Source organism: Epinephelus lanceolatus, chromosome 22, assembly GCF_041903045.1.
Source record: "Epinephelus lanceolatus isolate andai-2023 chromosome 22, ASM4190304v1, whole genome shotgun sequence".
Taxonomy (NCBI): Eukaryota; Metazoa; Chordata; class Actinopteri; order Perciformes; family Serranidae; genus Epinephelus; species Epinephelus lanceolatus.
In genome coordinates, this window is record NC_135755.1 from 565652 (window position 1) to 583537 (window position 17886).

Below are 17886 nucleotides of genomic sequence, written 5' to 3' on the forward strand. Positions count from 1 at the left end.
CGCAAAATTCTAGATTGCGCAGGCAAATCAGTACACTTAGTAGATCCGGCCCTCAGTGTGTTCACACTGCACAGTACAGGAACATGCAGTGTACTACTGACACACTCAAAACGGTCCAAAAGTTGAGTCTGGAATGACGGACACTTCTCAGCCTCAACAGTCGCCATCTTTGTGACGTAGCAAACAACAAGGAGCCTGTTAGCTCGACATGTTTTTGCACCAAGTACCAAAACTGTTGTTGAATAGAAGTCGTCAGTGATGTTTGTGGGTCTGTGATGATTCAGTGCCACCAGCCATAATGTGAGTGGTCCTCGTTATAGCTGCACATTTCAATCAGCACTGACACTGTGGTGCAAGTTTGGTTTATGTGTGGGCGGAGGTAGAGGTCAAATATTGGTGATAATGATCCACCGTCTGTTTGTGATCCATCGTTTGAAAAGAAGAAGAAGAAGAAGAAGAAGAAGAAGAGGTGAAGGTGAGTGCAAGAAGGCAGTGCATGATCTGAGACAACACCACCCTGCTGAAATGAGTGCACCACACAAGCAGTACACAGTGTTCATAGTGCTTCCATGTGAAAGCTGACATCTTGTCTCTGTTAGCATGTTGCTGTGTGGATGATTTCAGCATTTAACTCAAAAACCAAAACACAATCTGACCTGGAGCCTTCCATGCAGCTGAAGACGCAGCATGTGTGCCGCCTCTACGTTTCTGCAGCTCAGCAGTGAGCTCAGGTTTTCACACAGTCACATCACAGATGATAGTAACAGAGCTCATGATGTGATGCAACCCCTGTCCTAACTGTGCACTGTGATGACATGAATGGCTTAATACATCCATGGGAGGCTTCAGGTGAGTGTGTCAGCATCTGTTAGACCCTGCAGCTGTGAACTCAGCGTGTCTGCTTCGAGTCAAACGGACGTACTGTAAAATAATCTTTGCAGTAAACCACAGCGAGCAGCGTCTTCAGACGTGAGAACAGGCAGAGCAGAGAACCATGTGGTTTAACCAAGAACTGTAACTATCTGCTGCCTCTTAAAAATACACCCTGAGGATGTGAGTCAGCTGAAGCCCATGTCCACGTTTCCAAGGTACCCTGGGTGTGTTGGTTGTTGACGTGCTGGGACGCCGCCGTGTCAACTTCAGCCTGTTACATGCATTGTCTGTTTTCAGAATACACTTCTGTTTTCTGGTTGGTTGAGGACAAAAGAACAGGGCTTGGCTTTACAGTCTTTCAGGAAGTGAACGCCGGCCTCCTGGGTGAAGGTCGGTGGTTGTTGGATCAGGAATTGCACAAAGTGTCGTCCAGTTTATGAACATTTATTTGGTGTATTTTGTACAATGCTTCATGAAAACAGAGGTAATTTGGAACATGATGAAACATTCAAGTGAGATATTGTAGAAACAATCAGTGAAGAGCTTCTGCTGCGACTGTGGCTCCTCTGCTCCATGTTTCAGGTGGATCAGCTGTCTGACCTGGACGACACACAGGCTGGAAAGTGATGTCAGTACAGTACAGTGTAAAAAACAACAATGAAATCCCTTGAAATGAAATGTATAACTCTGTCTGATGTCACTGGTGTTTGTGGTGTTTAACTTGACTCGGTTCAACCAGACGTCCTGCAGATAAAGAATCAACCGCAGTATCTTCATCGTCCCCGGTCCTGTTTGGGACGATCTCCCGTCTGCTGCATGGAGGACAGTCGGACATGCTTCTCATAGAGGCCTCATGTCCATCAAAGTGTTTCCCAGCTGAAACCACCAGGGTTTCATAACAGAGAGAAATGTAGTGACCCTTTCAATGGCTCATTAGGAGAAGTGACATGCTGATAGGACAGGACACGGTGTGTGTGTGTGTGTGTGTGTGTGTCTCACCTGCAGGAACAAGAAGGGACTGACATGAAGACGTCAGGGTACCTGCCAGAAATGACAGAACACAAACGTGATGTGACTCAACAAGGTCGTGGTGTGAAAGGAAACAGCTGTCTGAACCCTGCTGACAACATGTTGTTGCTCTGACCTGCGTACCTGCCGTTTCCTCAGCTGAAGCAGTCCCAACACCAGCCCCAGTAACACCAGTGAAGCCACACCTACAGTCTGCAGAGCCGTGCTTAGAGAGCAGCAGCCGTCATTTAAGGGTGCGTCTTTGTGGAACGCTGCAGGGACGATATAACACATGCTGTAACAACTCTATACACGTCATACTGCTGATGCAATTTGCACGTCTTTCTCTAACAAATTCACTGCAGGACCATTTCACTCACACTGACATGTTTACAGGGGTTTATATAGACCTGTTGTCTCTGTCGTCATGGAAACAGACTGAGTGTTAATGTCTCACCTGTGACAGTCAGCCAGCTCTCTGCTGACTCTTCAGTTTGAGACACGTTGCACTTGTAGAGTCCTTCGTTAGATTTAAAAACACTGTGGAGCGTCAGGTTTCCTGTAGTGTTTCTCCTGATGAGGCGGCCATCTTTATAGAAATCAGCTGTGAGGTTGGAGGTCATCTCCTTTCGACAGCACAGAGTCACAGCGTCTCCACCATCACAGGGAGGGCAGGGCTCTCCAGGATCACAGGACCAGCTGAGTTGGAAACAAACATCATCACAATGTCGTGCACTGTCAGAATGTCACTATAAGACCCGAAACACACCAGTGATGGTGATGTTGACGGCGTTGCTTCTCTTCTCTCCAGCCTCACACCAGTACGCTCCACTGTCTGATGAATAGGCAGGTGTGATGGTGCAGGGTCCGGTCGACATCTCGAAGTGAGAAGCACATATTGTGACGCCTGCCTTGATCTTCCTCACCACTCTCCATCCATGCAGTCCATGCAGCCCCTCACAGGTGAGAGCAACGGACTTGGACTCGTAGTGCTGCTGTGTGTTTGGATCAACACGAGGAAACACTGCGTCCATGGCAGAGACACAAAGGACGAGACGCACTCAATGAAAAAGATCTTTGAACATGAAAAACACGTTCAAGTCCAATCAAAGGATTTTAGAACAATGTTAGAACACTGCATGTTGAGACACTGCTGCCACAGAACAGGAAGACATGCCACAGCTGCTGCTTCCCAGCCCGTTTGCCAACACACACACACCGGACTAACGAGCGGCCGGTGGCGTCAAAAGTAGCCATGACTTCCCCAGGATAGTAATAGGAATGGTTGCTCTGTTGTTCAGGGTGGTTGCCTGGTTGTTCCTATTTGTGAGGGCGCTTTGGATGGCAGAGTGCCGCACGGTTGCCATGGCTTAGTATGTGATCGTGGTAATACTGTAACACTGTTCTGACAGGTCATGTTGTCTGACAACCTGTTGTCCTGGAAACAAGTGTGCATCACTCAGACAGAAGCATGTGACTATGATCATGCAACATGGCGTCATCAGACCTAGGTCAGGTTTCAGCAACACGTTCCCATCTCAAGTCACACATTGACACTTTCTTGCCGCCCTCATGTCTACATATTATGCACAGGTGTCCTTCTGCACCTGCTACCGACATCCCGCACATTCTGGTGCTACAAATGCCGCACTGCCACCAAAAACACGTGGTTAGGTTTCTGCATTCACATGGAAACAGCCACCAGGCTGCAGGGTGAAAGTCCAGGGTTTGTTGGACACGTCCACCCCCCATCAGAGTCAGCTGATCAGAGGCAGAGGAAGGTCATGACCTCCATGACTTGGAGGTGAGTAGGATGACCGTCCTGCTGTTTGGATGATCATATCTTTACAACATGTGTCACTGAGGTTTCTCTCTCTGGATGAATCTCTAAGGAAAGAGTCAGTACTCACCTTCTTTCTGGGAGGAGCAAAGGTGAATCTGAGCAACAGTCAGCAGAGACACATTTATCACTAGAGACAGAAGGAGTGAGTCGACTTACAGCAGCAAACACATGATTTGTGTATTTAGGTTCACGTCAGACCGTACTCCATGTTATCACATACTGTAACATGTGAACAGCAGCTTCATGTCTCAAGCCTGTCTCATGTCCAGGAAGTAAAAACACATTGGTTTGAGTCACAGGAGAGTAAACACCACATGCTTTAACTTTTCATATTCAACCAAACTGCTGTTTGTTCCTTAACTTTATAAAATGCTTTAATTTACCTTAACAAGCACAAATACATGAAACAGAGACAGAGACAGAAACAGAGACAGAGACGTGGGACAGAGACAGAGGACAGCTCATGCAGCTGAGAGCGTGCTGACAGATAGATGAGTCCAGTGCAGAGAAACAAGGGAGGAACTGCGTCTCTTCACTTTGTCTCATGTTGTGAATTTCACAGCGTACAGAACGAGCTGTGTTGATCACAGAGCATTTACAGACGGTCAGTACTCACACAGTGTGATGCAGAGTGCTGTGACCTCCATCTTGTCTTCCTGCTGACTGATGGTGTGATTTACAGCTGGGACGTGATGTAGATGAGGACTCTCTGTCTCTGCAGCTTGTTTCTGGAGACAGAGGCAACAGCTGCTTTGTGGTCTCTGTGAGAGAGTCTGAGGAGTGACAGTCAAACAGTTTGAAGCTCTCTGATTCGTTAAGAGATCAGGAAGTGGTGGTGGGGGGTATTTCTTTGCCTTCACTCTTCTTCACCTTTTTATATTTTATTTCCATACTGCTGAGCCTCAGACAGAGGTGAAGGTTTGATTTGAGCTTTGGTAGGGACCACACGAACTTCAGTCTTAGTTGCTGTGTAATCAAAATCCTTGCTGTTGCCGATCGATTGTGTTTTGACTCTGAGCTGCGGACAGCCTGTCAGTGACAGACACGCTGGTTGAGTATTGACGCCAAGCGAGGGAGGAAAAGTAGGCTGTTGATTGGACAGCTTGCTGAACGCAGCCGTCAACCAGGCCAGATAAGGTTTCGCAAGTTGTGAATGGTAATTCTAAAACGAAGTAGGCTACAGTTTTCACTCAGCATTATTTTTGTATTCGTGTTTCCGTGGCTTTGGTGTGGACTCGTCCTTAGCGTCCATGCCTAAAACTACACCTATGACCTCAGAGATAGGGGGAGGAGTCAGACATCTGGAGGGAGCTCGGAGTAGAGCCGCTGCTCCTTCATGTTGAGGTGGTTCAACATCTGATCAGGATCCTCCTGGTCAGCTGGTAGGAGGCCCCGGGGCAGACCCAGAACACACTGGAGGGATTATAGATCTCATCTGGTCTGGAGCCGTTTGGTGGCCGTTTTGGTAAGCAACCAGAACCAGGGCGAGAGAGACAGGATCCGGAATTCGATGGATGCGCCTTTCCGTCAAAATAAAAGCACCAAGCTAATAAAAATGCGGTGAAACTTTTTAATTTAAAGAATATAATTTACAAGAAAAGCCCCAAGCCATTAAGTTTACCTTTTTCTTTTATTGTATTTAATTGTATTACAAGTTATTATTTCAGTTGTGTGTTTTATTTAAGAGGCACTTGATCCTAGTTTTGTTCATTATACCTGTAGTTTGTAAATGCATTTTTTCGATAAAGTTTGGGGCGGTGGGGGCGGAAGAGAGAGGAAAAGTGCGTGATGCTCACCATGTAGCATGCTCTATCAACCAAGTTTCTTAAAGAACCTCTTCTAAAGCAGACTGTTGTACGTCCATGTTTAAATGATTAAAATGCATCTATCGTGGCGACAGTCTTCACTCTTCTTTCTTTTCCCATTCAACTTTCCAACGTGGAGAAACAGGAGATGGAAATCAATGGTGCGCCAGAATGTAAAGTTTTACTTTGGTGAATTTGGTGAATTCTGGATCCGCTCTCTAGACCGGAACCAGAATCCAGACAAAATTCAGAGTGAATGGAAACCAGGCTCTTCGCCGTACGTGAAGAGCCTGGTGACGCGAGGGTAGATGTCATGTGGTCTGGGAACACCTCAGGGTCCTCCAGGAGGAGAAGGAGGGAGGCCTGTAGTACTTTGCTCATCCTGCTGCCTCTGAGACCTGCCCTCGGATGACAGGATGAAAATGGATTGATTTTCATAATGTACATATTTAAATGTAAACAATGACTCAACATTTTCTCTCGTCACCTGAGAGGCCTTCACAGCCTGTTGCTCAGATACCTGAGCCTGACATAAGGCAGGTGTATCCATGAGACAAAAGACGACGTTTACAGAAGGAAACCATCGATTTAAACCAACAGCTTTTTCATCCACAACAGTTTATCCTTCACAACGTAAATGATTCACTTCATATGAACCTCACACACACACACACACACACACACACACACACACACTCTCCTCTGCTGAGCACCCAGCAGTCATTACAGCCTGAATATCCAGATTTTCAGGTGCAGATGTGTCACACAGTGTTTCAGTGCTCAGTTTTCTCTGTGTAATATGAAGGACAACAACATCCTCCACCGTCAATATCCAGATCTTTGTCTCGCAGCACACAGGAAGATAAAGTCAAAGATAGATTTCTGACAGATCTGGAGGAGGTACAGAGACACAGAGGAGAGAAAGGCTGAAGACAAAGTGTGGTGGACGTGTTCGGACTCATTGGCTAAAGCTTCTGTCAGAAGTCAAACACAGAGATGTGGTGAAAGCTGCAGCAGCTCCATAAGCAGCGTCTGAGACGTGTGAACACACAGAACAATGTGGTTTAACTGTGTCACTGCCTTTTAATAAAATAAACTCTGAGCTGAGTGAGTCGAAGCTCTCTGACGACGTCACCTCGTCTCTTTAAAATGCTGCTTTATTGAAAACCAACAATGAGACGTTTTCAGATTGTATCTTCTCTTCAGTGATGAAGCTTCATGATGTTCAGACAACAGAAGAATTTCATTCTGTCTTTTGAAACTACACACCTGTTTGACTCTCTTATTAACGACAACGTTCTGTGTTAGTTTCTACTCATTGAATCATTGGAGTCAGTGACGTTGAGTTATTACACTGCAGGCGTCATGTACACACACACACACACACACTGTCTGATAACAGTGGTGTTAAGGTTGAACAGATAAGCAGGTCTGATACAGCAGGTTGACCTCAAGTTCACATTCATGTATGAAAAGCTTGTCAAAGTGAAACCAGACAGAAACGTCCAGATGTCGCACAGGTGACACAGAGGGAGGAGTTTCACAGTCAGGTGGGACATCACACAGGTGAGGCCAGGTGCAGGTGGGCGGAGCAAAAGGCTGGAGAGCGAAGGCGTTAGCAGAGCAAACACTGTGGCAGTGAACATGTGGACATGGTAAATATACTGCAGGGCTGAGTAGAGGAAACGAGGACATGTGGCTGTGACTGAGGCTCACTGCTCTCTGAGGTGGATTCACAGGTACGTGGGATCGAACACACGTTATGAATGATTGTAGTTTTTACATGGAGCTTTTTTTAAGAAGGATTTTGGGTCATTTTACAACAAAAGCTGCTCTGTTGAACTTCTCTCCGTCACATCTGCTGTGCTCACTCTTATCTTAACTGTGAGAGAAACGTAATGGTGCATGTCGTTAAATGACACAGGTGAAACTATCAACCTTATCTGGACCGCCATCTTTACTGGGCAGGTGGCACTGCGGGTGTTCCTGCAGCTGCTCCTCAGGATCGAACCACTAATACAATCAGAACATGTCATGCAGATGATTGTGTCACTGACAGCATGACACCTGCCTGTGTTCACGTTAACTCAGACTAAGTATTAAGACATGAGCTGTTATTGACTGCTGCTTCACATGAGGCTGCTTCTGTTTGTGTTCTGTTGTTTCAGATGGGTTCAGCCTGTAAAGATTTTCTTCTTGTGTCGTCGTTGGCTGCTTTCATTTTTCTGGGGCTGTGTCTGGTGCGTACACATGGAGACGTGATCATCAGTGAGTCTCAGATTCATTTAATCCTATTCTCTCTTCTGTTTTAATCTTTGATGTTGGAAGGAATTAATTCAGATTGTTTTCACCAAATGGTCTTTATTGGTAAAACTCATCATGCCGCCATCTTGTCTCAGTGGAGCAGAACAAAGCACTCCACCCCCATTTTGTGTCCAAAACGCCTAAAATGACATCCCCAAATTAAAATGACAGTAGCTTCTGAACCGCTCTGACTACATGCATGCATGAGGTCTTGCCAGAAATAAAACTCCCTGAAGTTTCTTGTGAAAGTGTCAGAAACACTCTAGGTGATACAGAGACAGAGTAATGGGCCCCTGAAGTCAGTAACAAATTGAAGATTTTGCCTAAAATAAAATAAAAAATGATTTTCAGGATGAATAACTGTCTGTGGCTTCATCTGAGCAGGTAAATGACACTGTGGGGCTGTAGGCACACTATCAATGAACACTTGTTTCAAATTTGAAGAAGACTGCTCAAAGTATGACCATTCTACAGTGTTTTTACCATGAAAAGATCCAGGCGGAGCTCCAAATGACAAGTGGGTCACTCTGCTTCAAAACAGTCCTATCAGTGATCAAACAACACTCAGCCAGCTTCAAACATTGTACCTTATTGAAATCAGGTGTGATTATGATAGCTGATGTTGTTTATGACACAGAAACACCATAAAATATCACCAAATAAAGCCATATGAAACCTGAAAGTTATGATCCCACTTTCTAGACGGTATATCTCAGCCAAAAATAGTGGTAGGAGTGAGACTCTTACCTTTTATAAACCAGCTAAGTCCCTGCTAACAGCTCCACATAAGATCGCGAGTAATCCTTTAACTTTTTCTGTTGAAAAACGGCATGACATGACTTGTCACCACTCATCGCGATTTTGGACTTTGTGTGTTTAGGCTGCTCTGGTGCCAAATACATAATAAATAAATAAATAGGGGGGAGCGAGGACGTTGGCGTCCTGGCGGAGTTAGAGGATAATATATCTCCAGGGAAACATGCAGGTCTGCTGTAGAAACAGTTTTCAGGTCGGGACAGAAATGATCATGTTGTCTTGTGTTTTCTCCTATCAGATCATTTCATCATGTTCCCGTCAAGATCTTCTGCTGCGACCATCAGCACCATCACCATCATCATCACCATCACCATCACCATCACCATCATCATCACCATCATCATCACCATCACCATCACCATCACCATCATCATCACCATCACCATCACCATCATCAGCACCATCACCATCACCATCACCATGGCACTGACTGTCTTTGCTACGTGGATTTGGAAATGTCGGGAGATTGACTCATCTGTCCCTGTAGGCTGTTGATGTGAGGGGACGCTCTGCTCAGTCGGTGTCCTGTCTGTCTCCAGGACCGCACAGAGACACATGAGACGAGTCTGTATAATATTTGATATGATGCAGCAGAGTGTCCTGCACTGTGTCTCCTGACTGCAACTTAAACATACAACATGTAAAACCTGAATAAAAACTACCGAGACTACTGACACAGCAGGATTGGATCAAATATAACCCTATTATTCATTCATTCATTCATTCATTCATCCATTATTATTGTTGTTATTATTATTATTGGGTGAGTTCAGTTTGAACATCGTCTACATGTTTCTCATTAGAGTTAGCGTGGCACATCCCACACACATGCAACAGGTTCAGTCACTGTAAGGTAAATACTAGTGTTGTAGTCAAGACTGCACCAACCGAGACTGAGACAAGACCGAGACATTTAGAGGTCGAGACCGAGACATTTAGAGACCGAGACAAGACCAAGACCGAGACATTTAGAGACCGAGACAAGACCAAGACCGAGACATTTAGAGGCCGAGACATTTAGAGGCCGAGACAAGACCGAGATCGAGACATTTAGAGACCGAGACAAGACCAAGACCGAGACATTTAGAGACCGAGACAAGACCAAGACCGAGACATTTAGAGACCGAGACAAGACCAAGACCGAGACATTTAGAGGCCGAGACATTTAGAGACCGAGACAAGACCGAGACCGAGACATTTAGAGGCCGAGACAAGACCGAGACATTTAGAGGTCGAGACATTTAGAGACCGAGACAAGACCGAGACCAAGACATTTAGAGGCCGAGACATTTAGAGATCGAGACATTTCAGAGACCGAGACCGAGACAAGACAAAGACATTTAGAGGCTGAGACATTTAGAGGCCGAGACAAGACCGAGATATTTAGAGGTCGAGACATTTAGAGGCTGAGACAAGACCGAGACATTTAGAGGTCGAGACATTTAGAGGCTGAGACATTTAGAGGTCGAGACAAGACCGAGACATTTAGAGGTCGAGACATTTAGAGACTGAGACATTTAGAGATCGAGACATTTAGAGGTCGAGACCGAGACAAGACCAAGACATTTAGAGGTCGAGACATTTAGAGGCTGAGACAAGACCGAGACATTTAGAGGTCGAGACATTTCAGAGACCATATATATCAAAGGAAAATCATAAGAAAACATCAAAATGTGAGTTTTTATTATTTCAATCAATAAAACAACAAAAACAATACCTGCTCTGTTGTTGCAGAGCACAATGAAACAACTCTCAGCAAACTTGTTGATTCACTTTGTGACAAAGTTCACCATATCAAACCTGACCTGACCTGATGAGTCACAATAACCCTTTCATTTCACAGACAAGGAACGAAAAACAGTAAAGAACAAGAAATTAACCTTTGTATTGTCCTCCGGGGTCCCCATCTGTTCTGACTCTTCCTTCTCTCCTTCCTTCCTTCCTTTCTCTTTTTTCCTTCCTTCTTCCCCTCCCTCCCTGTCTTTCCTCCCTTCCTTCCTTCCTCCTTTCCTTCCTCTTTTCGTTCCTCCCTCCTTCTCTCTTTCTTTCCTTCCTTCCTCCCCTTCTTTTTCCTTCAGACATCTTTCAGGACGAGGAGTTCACGCAGCGTCTCCTCCTGCCGTCTCCATCCTCTGTGTGCAGGGGGCGTGTCAGTCCCTCACACTGACAGCGGGCAGGTAGCAGCTGCAGCTGGGAAATCTTTATGCTGCCAATGATTTGAAGTTATCAGCTGTTTTTGAGATGGTCTTTTTCACTCTTATCAGTAAAGCACGGACAAAAAGCATCAGTGGTGGTCTCGACCCGTCTCGTTCAAAAAACCTGTGTTCGCCCAGTCCGAGGCCGAGACGAGACCGAGTTAAAATGCCCTCGATTCCGAGACGAGACCAAGACCCTCAAAAAAGGCCGATCTCGAGTACTACAACACTAGTAAATACACCCCAGAAGCTGCATCACATTCAAAATAGAAATCTTTATTTATTACAAAAATAATTCCACGAGTAAAATCAGTTTCCAGTTCATCAGCTGAGTGCAAGACGAGTTTATAAACTTCGCTTTTGGTCATCAAAATAGTCGAGGAGTGCAAAACCAACAAAGACACAAAAGAAAACACCAAGTCAGCAGCAAACAGCACAATTAACCCCGTCTGACAGTTCATGCAACAAAACAAAAGCTATAAATCAGACAGTGAATAAACCTGGCAGCCTCCCGTCTGAACCTGCTCAGGAAGCTCGACAACACAACATGATGCACAGCCTGCAACATAATGGAACCAGACATATTTTATTTAAATACAAAAACATGATGAGGGGACTGGGAACCAGCAGTTGCTCCCAGCAGGTGCCTTTTACCACCCTGATCAGCAGATCCAGGCCGCACCAGCTCTCCCACTGCGTCACATCCACTTGGCCACATTAGTTTCCCCTCACACTCTGCTGGAGCCTCTTTGCTGAACCTTCTTGTTTGTTGGCTCAACGTTTACCTGGCTGTTAAACCCACAGAGTTTATAATAACATGACCTGCAGCAGGTTTGTGGATCAAATCCAAATTAAAGTCTGGGTCAGATTTTTTCCACAGAAGCTCCCTGAGGTTTGACATTCTCTGCTGGGTCAGAGGTCACAGTGTCTTCTCACACACCTTCAGACTGGATCATATTTAGGAACCTGAAACACACAGTCGAGTCCCCAGCTTTAACTCACCTGACACGTCCCCTCTGTACAAGTCTGTGACATCACACAAGTCACATGACCAACAGGAAGTAGCAGCATTTGAGTTTCCTGAAGGCCAGGGGAGGACAGAAAGTAAGTTCCCTGTCTGAATGTGATCTCTCAGTTATTATGTTGCAGACACAGAGCTGAAGAAAAGCTTAGTTACAACATGCAGACGGTTTCACAGATTGAGCGTCAGAGTGTCCCTGAAACATCTGCAGACACTTTGGACTGACAGGGATTAATCCTCAGTTCAGACACAGTGACGCAGAGAATAGTGTTTGTGCTCATGACAGAAGCTCAGCAGGCTGCTGAAGATGTAAAACCTTTGCTGAATTAGAGCACATGTTTGTTTTTAATCTGATGTTCTCTCTCGTTGTTCCTCTGGAGAAGAAAAGAAAATGAGAGCTCTGGATGAAAACAAGGCAGCCCTCGAGCAAAGACTCGTCATGTCAGAGAGGAGCCTTCAGGATGTGGTCCAGAGCATTGCTAACGTCATGGACTTTGGGTTCTCCAGTATCATGAGGATACTGGAGAACCAGAGGGAGCAGTTCAGACTGGATCTGGAAGACGTGCAGACGGAGATGGAGAAGATCAGGGAGAAGCTTCAGGTCCTGGAGAGGAACATAGCAGAGTGTGAAGAAAGACAGGAAATCCACAGCATTGAGGAATATTTGAGAGACAAGCAGAGGCTGTTAAGAGTCCAGTGGCAGCTGGAGAGGAGGAAGGAAGAGCTGGAGCAGCTGCAGCTGAACACAGAGAAGGTGCTGCAGAGTAGAGAGGCAGAAGGTCTGAAGCTGCTGACAGAGAGAACAGTGACATTAAAGACTGACATGAAGCAGCTACATGAACGACTGCAGCAGGTAGAGACAGAGAGGGAAGAGCTGCAGCGCTCCTGGTGTCTCATCTCATAAAGTTCACTGTGGTCACGTGTGGTGGGTTCAGGGTGTGTTCACACCTGCACAAACCAACCGAACAGGACAGGACAGGTGTGAACGCAGCATTAAAGTGCACCAGAAAGTGGCCCAACAGAAAGAGGCCTCAGTCCTCTTCTATATAATGCATACTGACATAGTTTGGTTTCACTTTGACAAACTGCTCCTCGTGCTGCGTCCTTGTCTGCATCTCTCTCTCTCTCTCTCTGTCTCTCTCTCTCTGTCTCATTGTGTCATACGGATTACTGTTAATTTATGATGCTGATCTGTTCTGTACGACATCTATTGCACGTCTGTCCGTCCTGGAAGAGGGATCCCTCCTCAGTTGCTCTTCCTGAGGTTTCTACCGTTTTTTTTCCCTGTTAAAGGGTTTTTTGGGGAGTTTTTCCTGATCAGCTGTGAGGGTCATAAGGACAGAGGGATGTCGTATGCTGTAAAGCCCTGTGAGGCAAATTGTGATTTGTGATATTGGGCTTTATAAATAAAATTGATTGATTGATTGATTGATTGTCAGCGTTACAGATCAACATGGTTTTGTCTGTTTGTTAAAGCGTCCCAGGTCAACATCATGTGATCTAGACGGCTGAACTCAACGGCAAAGAGCAAAGTGAACCTGGAGCGCTTTGTGTTCACAGTGCACAGGTTAGTGAACCGGGTGGTGGACTTGAAGTGAACCGAACTCAAGAGGGGTCTGAGATCTCTCAGAGCGTTCACATATGTGCAAAAAATGTTGAGTCACTGCTCTGAGTCCGTTCAGACGGCTGAAAAGGACCAAATGTGATTATTAATTATTAAGTGATTGATAGGTGATATTAAGATTGAATATTAATTAGCAACAATCAAAGCTGAGAGTTTGATAGTGAAAAACTGTGACTGTGTGCTCTCTGCTGATGAACCACTCTTTATTATCTGACTCCACCAGATGGCGCTCTTGGTTGAAGGACTGACAGTGACGTGTGCTTCAGACCTTTGTTGAACAGACGGCGCCATCCAGTGGCTTCATTTGGCCATCACATATGCTAACAGTCCACCAACTGTCACCTGATCTTGGTTCAAATATTGCTTCATCCTGATTGGTGCTCACAAGTACCTGACATCACCTTTTTCAAACTGAGCCCCGCCCACTTTACACCAGTGACAGGAGCACAGTTTGGCCTCAGGTTTCAGCACTGAGTCATGAATGTGATCATCATTACATTCATGTGACTAAAACATCATGTTAAAGTCTCATCTTTTAAACTGTTCTTCACACATTGATTTCATTGTGTTGTGTCAGTTTTGTGCTGTGTGGTGTTTTATACCATGTGAATTTATTGATCTTCACCGTCCCTTCTTTAACTACACTCAGCTAACAGAGGAAACAGAATGTGTTGATGATAAATAATAATCACCAACACTGCTGTGATTTTGGCAGAAAAAGTTCATTTCAGACTCAAACACTGACGGTTAGAAAGTACTGTATTATTTTCATCATCACTTTCTGTTCTCTGTCAACACTCTTGTGTCCCCGGTCGTCCCCTCCACGGACACGTGACTGACACATGTAACACCTGGTTCACTTTGTCAGACAGTCACTGTTCGGCTCAGGCAACAACACCCCTTGGTTAGGTTAGAAAAAACAAACATGTTTGGGATTAAAGTCAGTTGAATACGTGATGGAGGTGTGTCACATAACTGACATAAATATGTGACATAGCTGAACATCACAGCAGCAGTGGGCGCCGGGTGAAAGTCTGTTTGTTGGACTCATCACTGATTCTGTCCAAGAGTGCATCACTCCGCCATGACAGGTCGCTTTAAGGCCCATTTATGCTCCCTTTACGTACGAAAATGTATACGTCTGTTTCAAATGATGTTACCGTCACTGCCCACATACTTCCATGCGTCCTTTACGTTGGCATGGATGTTAACCAATATATCCACCAGGGGGCAGCCCAGAGTCAAAAGTTTATGACAACAACAAACTCAAAAACAAACATGGCGACGAGCATCATTTCCAGTACTTTAGGATGTCCGCCGGGGCATTCGAAAACTTCTCTGGGTGGCCCCACACATCCAGCATGACAAGACGCACAACCTCTCCTCAAAAAGTTCAGCCATTGTTATTTCTTCTTCGTGTCTAACTAGAGCTACGTATCGGGTAGTGACAGCAACACTGCCCCCACGGTTCCCGGTGGTACTGCTCCATTTGGCCCGTTTCCATAAGCTTTACGGAAATGTGCAAAAATAGGGATGAAATGAACGCAGAGCGCGGACAGAAGGCTCCGTCTGTATCCGGATCCGTATTTAACGTTGAGCATAAATGGGCCTTTAGGCGTCGCTGTCTGATGCTGACATCACTGTGAAGGCAATGGTGTTTGACGACGTGGGAACAAGAACAGTCTGATGTTAGACACACAAACTGTGTGAAGGAAAGAACGAATTCAAAGATGCTTTTTATTCCTTGTGTAGCTTTCTAGTAGTGTTTTATATTTTGGTGTTTCATCTTACTTATTCAGGGAGTTTATGTTTATTCACATTCACATATCAAGGAAAACGTGTGAAGTTGAACTCACGAGAGACATGTGAAATGGGGTCACCCCAGAGAAGCTAATTAAAGCTTATAGGCGGGGGCCCAGACATATAACAGGTAACACACAAATTCAAGAACAACAAAACGACACATAGTCCCAGTAAAGAGCTCCACAAAGAAAAGAAGATGTTTCTTTAAGTTATTCTTAAAGGTGGAGACTGATTGTGATATTTGGATATTTGTATCAAGCTCGTTTCAGATCTGCGGTCCCCTGCACGCTACACTCAGACTAGTGGACTTTAGCCTTCATAAGATGCTTTTTTCTAGTGTCGTGTATGTGTAGTGGACAGCAGACTGGAACAAGGTCACACAATCGGTTATTTAAGCCATATACTACCTGGTACATCATACATGCATTGTGATAAATGTTACATTCTGAAAGCTTTAGTAGACCATGAGCATGAAAGAGTGGGTTTGTAGGGGCGTTGTAATGTGACCATGATAAAGCACGTAAAACTTTCTTTTGGAGAATCTGTAATTTCTGTAGATGGCTGGGAGAAGTGTTACACCATATGACATTGCAATAATTTATGTGGGGGTTAAATAAGGTTTTATATAAAGTAAGCAGTGCTGAGAGTGGGAGGAAGTGTCTTAGCTTAAAGAACAGACCAACGTATTTAGACAATTCTTTGGTTGTAGAGTTTATATGAGATTTGAAATTCAAGAACTCAATGTGGACCCCCAGGAGTCTAGTGGAGCAGACTCTCTCAATATCCTGCCCATTGATAGTAAGAGTAATAGGCAGATCATGCCGGTGATTTTTATGAGATCGGAAGAAAATGTAGTTAGTCTTTTTAATATTTATGGATAATTTGTTACATTTGAACCATGTGTCCACCTTCACTAGCTCTCTATTAATGATATGTTGCAGTTCAAGTGGATTCTTATGTGATAAAAATAGGTTTGTATCATCCGCAAACAGTATTTTGTGTAGTACAGATGAAGATTAAACGAAATCATTAACATACAGGATAAAGATGAGTGGCCCCAAAATAGAGCCCTGGGGAACACCAAATTTGATGGGTTTGCATAAAGATTTTTGACCATTTATACATACATATTGTTGTCTCCCATACATATAACTTCTAAACCAACTAAGTGCAACACCTCTGACACCATAGTGATGTAATTTGTTCAATAAAATCTCAAAATCAATGGTGTCAAAGGCCTTAGATAGATCCAGGAACACACCAATGCCACATTCACCTTTATCCATGGCATCATTAATCTTTTCAATAAGCTCAAGGACTGCCATACAAGTGGTGCTCTTTTTTCTAAAGCCATACTGAGATGGAGTAAGAATATTCAATTTATTCAAGTAATCACTGAGTCTATTGTGCACTACTCTCTCAAGGACTTTTGAGAGTGTAGGCTAGAAGGATATGGGACGGTAGTTTTTGTCACAAGACTTAAATACTGGTACCACTCTTGCAACCTTTGCCTTTTTTGGCACAACTCCAGATGATAAAGACAGATTTAAACAGTAAACAAGTGGATCGATGATTACATTAGCAATAGCTTTCAGGGTTTTGCTGCAAATATTATCCACCCCAGCTGTATAAGTACTTTTCAGGTTCATTATAATTTTGAGGACTTCATTTTTATCAGTTGGCTTCATGAAAAATGAATTCAAGTGTTCTCCTGGCAAATAATGTTTAAATGAAGCTCCACTTGGATGACTGATCCTACTGGAAAGATTTTCACCAATTGAAATAAAGTAATTATTGAAACTGTTACCAAGATCATCAATGCCAGGAAGCACGGTGTTTTTCTGGCCTCTGTTAAGGACTTTATTTAGCACTTGCCAAGATTTCTTTGAGTTACCATGAGACGCTTTGATAAGTTCAGTGTAGTGATTTCTTTTACTCAGTCTCATAATGTGTGTAAGTTTATTCCTATATTTTGTGTATTTTTCCTTGTTAGTGTAACTTGGATTTTTTAGGTAGTGCTTATAGAGTTTATTTTTGTGGTTGATGGATTTCAATATGCCCTTTGTGAGCCAGGGATTTCGATCTGTGGTACTGCATTTGACAGTCTTCTCTGGAATGATAGTCTGGACAGAGTCAGTGATGTCATTAATCACAGTGTCATATGCAGATTCAGGATCATTACAACAATAAACTGAGTCAAATGTTTTGGTTTGCAGACTTTGACATAATTTCAGTAAGTTGCTTTCATTTAGGACTTTAATTTTTGTTGTGTGCCGTGTGTCCATCATCATACAGCCAAAGTCAAGAAATAATATAATGGGGAAATGATCAGAAATATCAGAGAGCACTACACCAGAATCCCATTTAGTATTTTGAATGTTTGTGATGATGTTGTCAGTAATTGACTGAGTAGTATGTGTTACTCTAGTAAATAAATTAATTGTGGGGAAAAATGAAAAAGAGTGTAAAGTATTAATGAAATCATTTTTAGCAGCATCATCCTTGGAGATATCTATGTTATAATCCCCAAGGATGACACAGGCTTTAATTTCCACATTTATGGAGAACAAAAGCTCATCCAGCTTGACCCTGAA

General features: G+C 44.1%; 1 protein-coding gene across 1 annotated transcript; it reads left to right on the forward strand.

Annotated features, from left to right (window-relative positions):
* Positions 1-6212: 6212 nt before the first annotated feature.
* On the forward strand, positions 6213-9144 carry LOC144459908 (uncharacterized). The gene is made up of 3 exons (XM_078164714.1): positions 6213-7268; positions 7698-7797; positions 8888-9144. The coding sequence occupies exons 2-3, from the start codon at positions 7698-7700 to the stop codon at positions 9142-9144; spliced, it is 357 nt and encodes a 118-aa protein (XP_078020840.1). The 5' UTR covers positions 6213-7268.
* Positions 9145-17886: the final 8742 nt, after the last annotated feature.

Coding starts and splice junctions, on each gene's coding strand:
- LOC144459908 (XM_078164714.1), top strand. CDS start 7,698: ATGGGTTCAGCCTGTAAAGATTTTCTTCTTGTGTCGTCGTTGGCTGCT. Junction 7,798..8,887: donor ACATGGAGACGTGATCATCA/GTGAGTCTCAGA, acceptor TTCTCCTATCAG/ATCATTTCATCATGTTCCCG.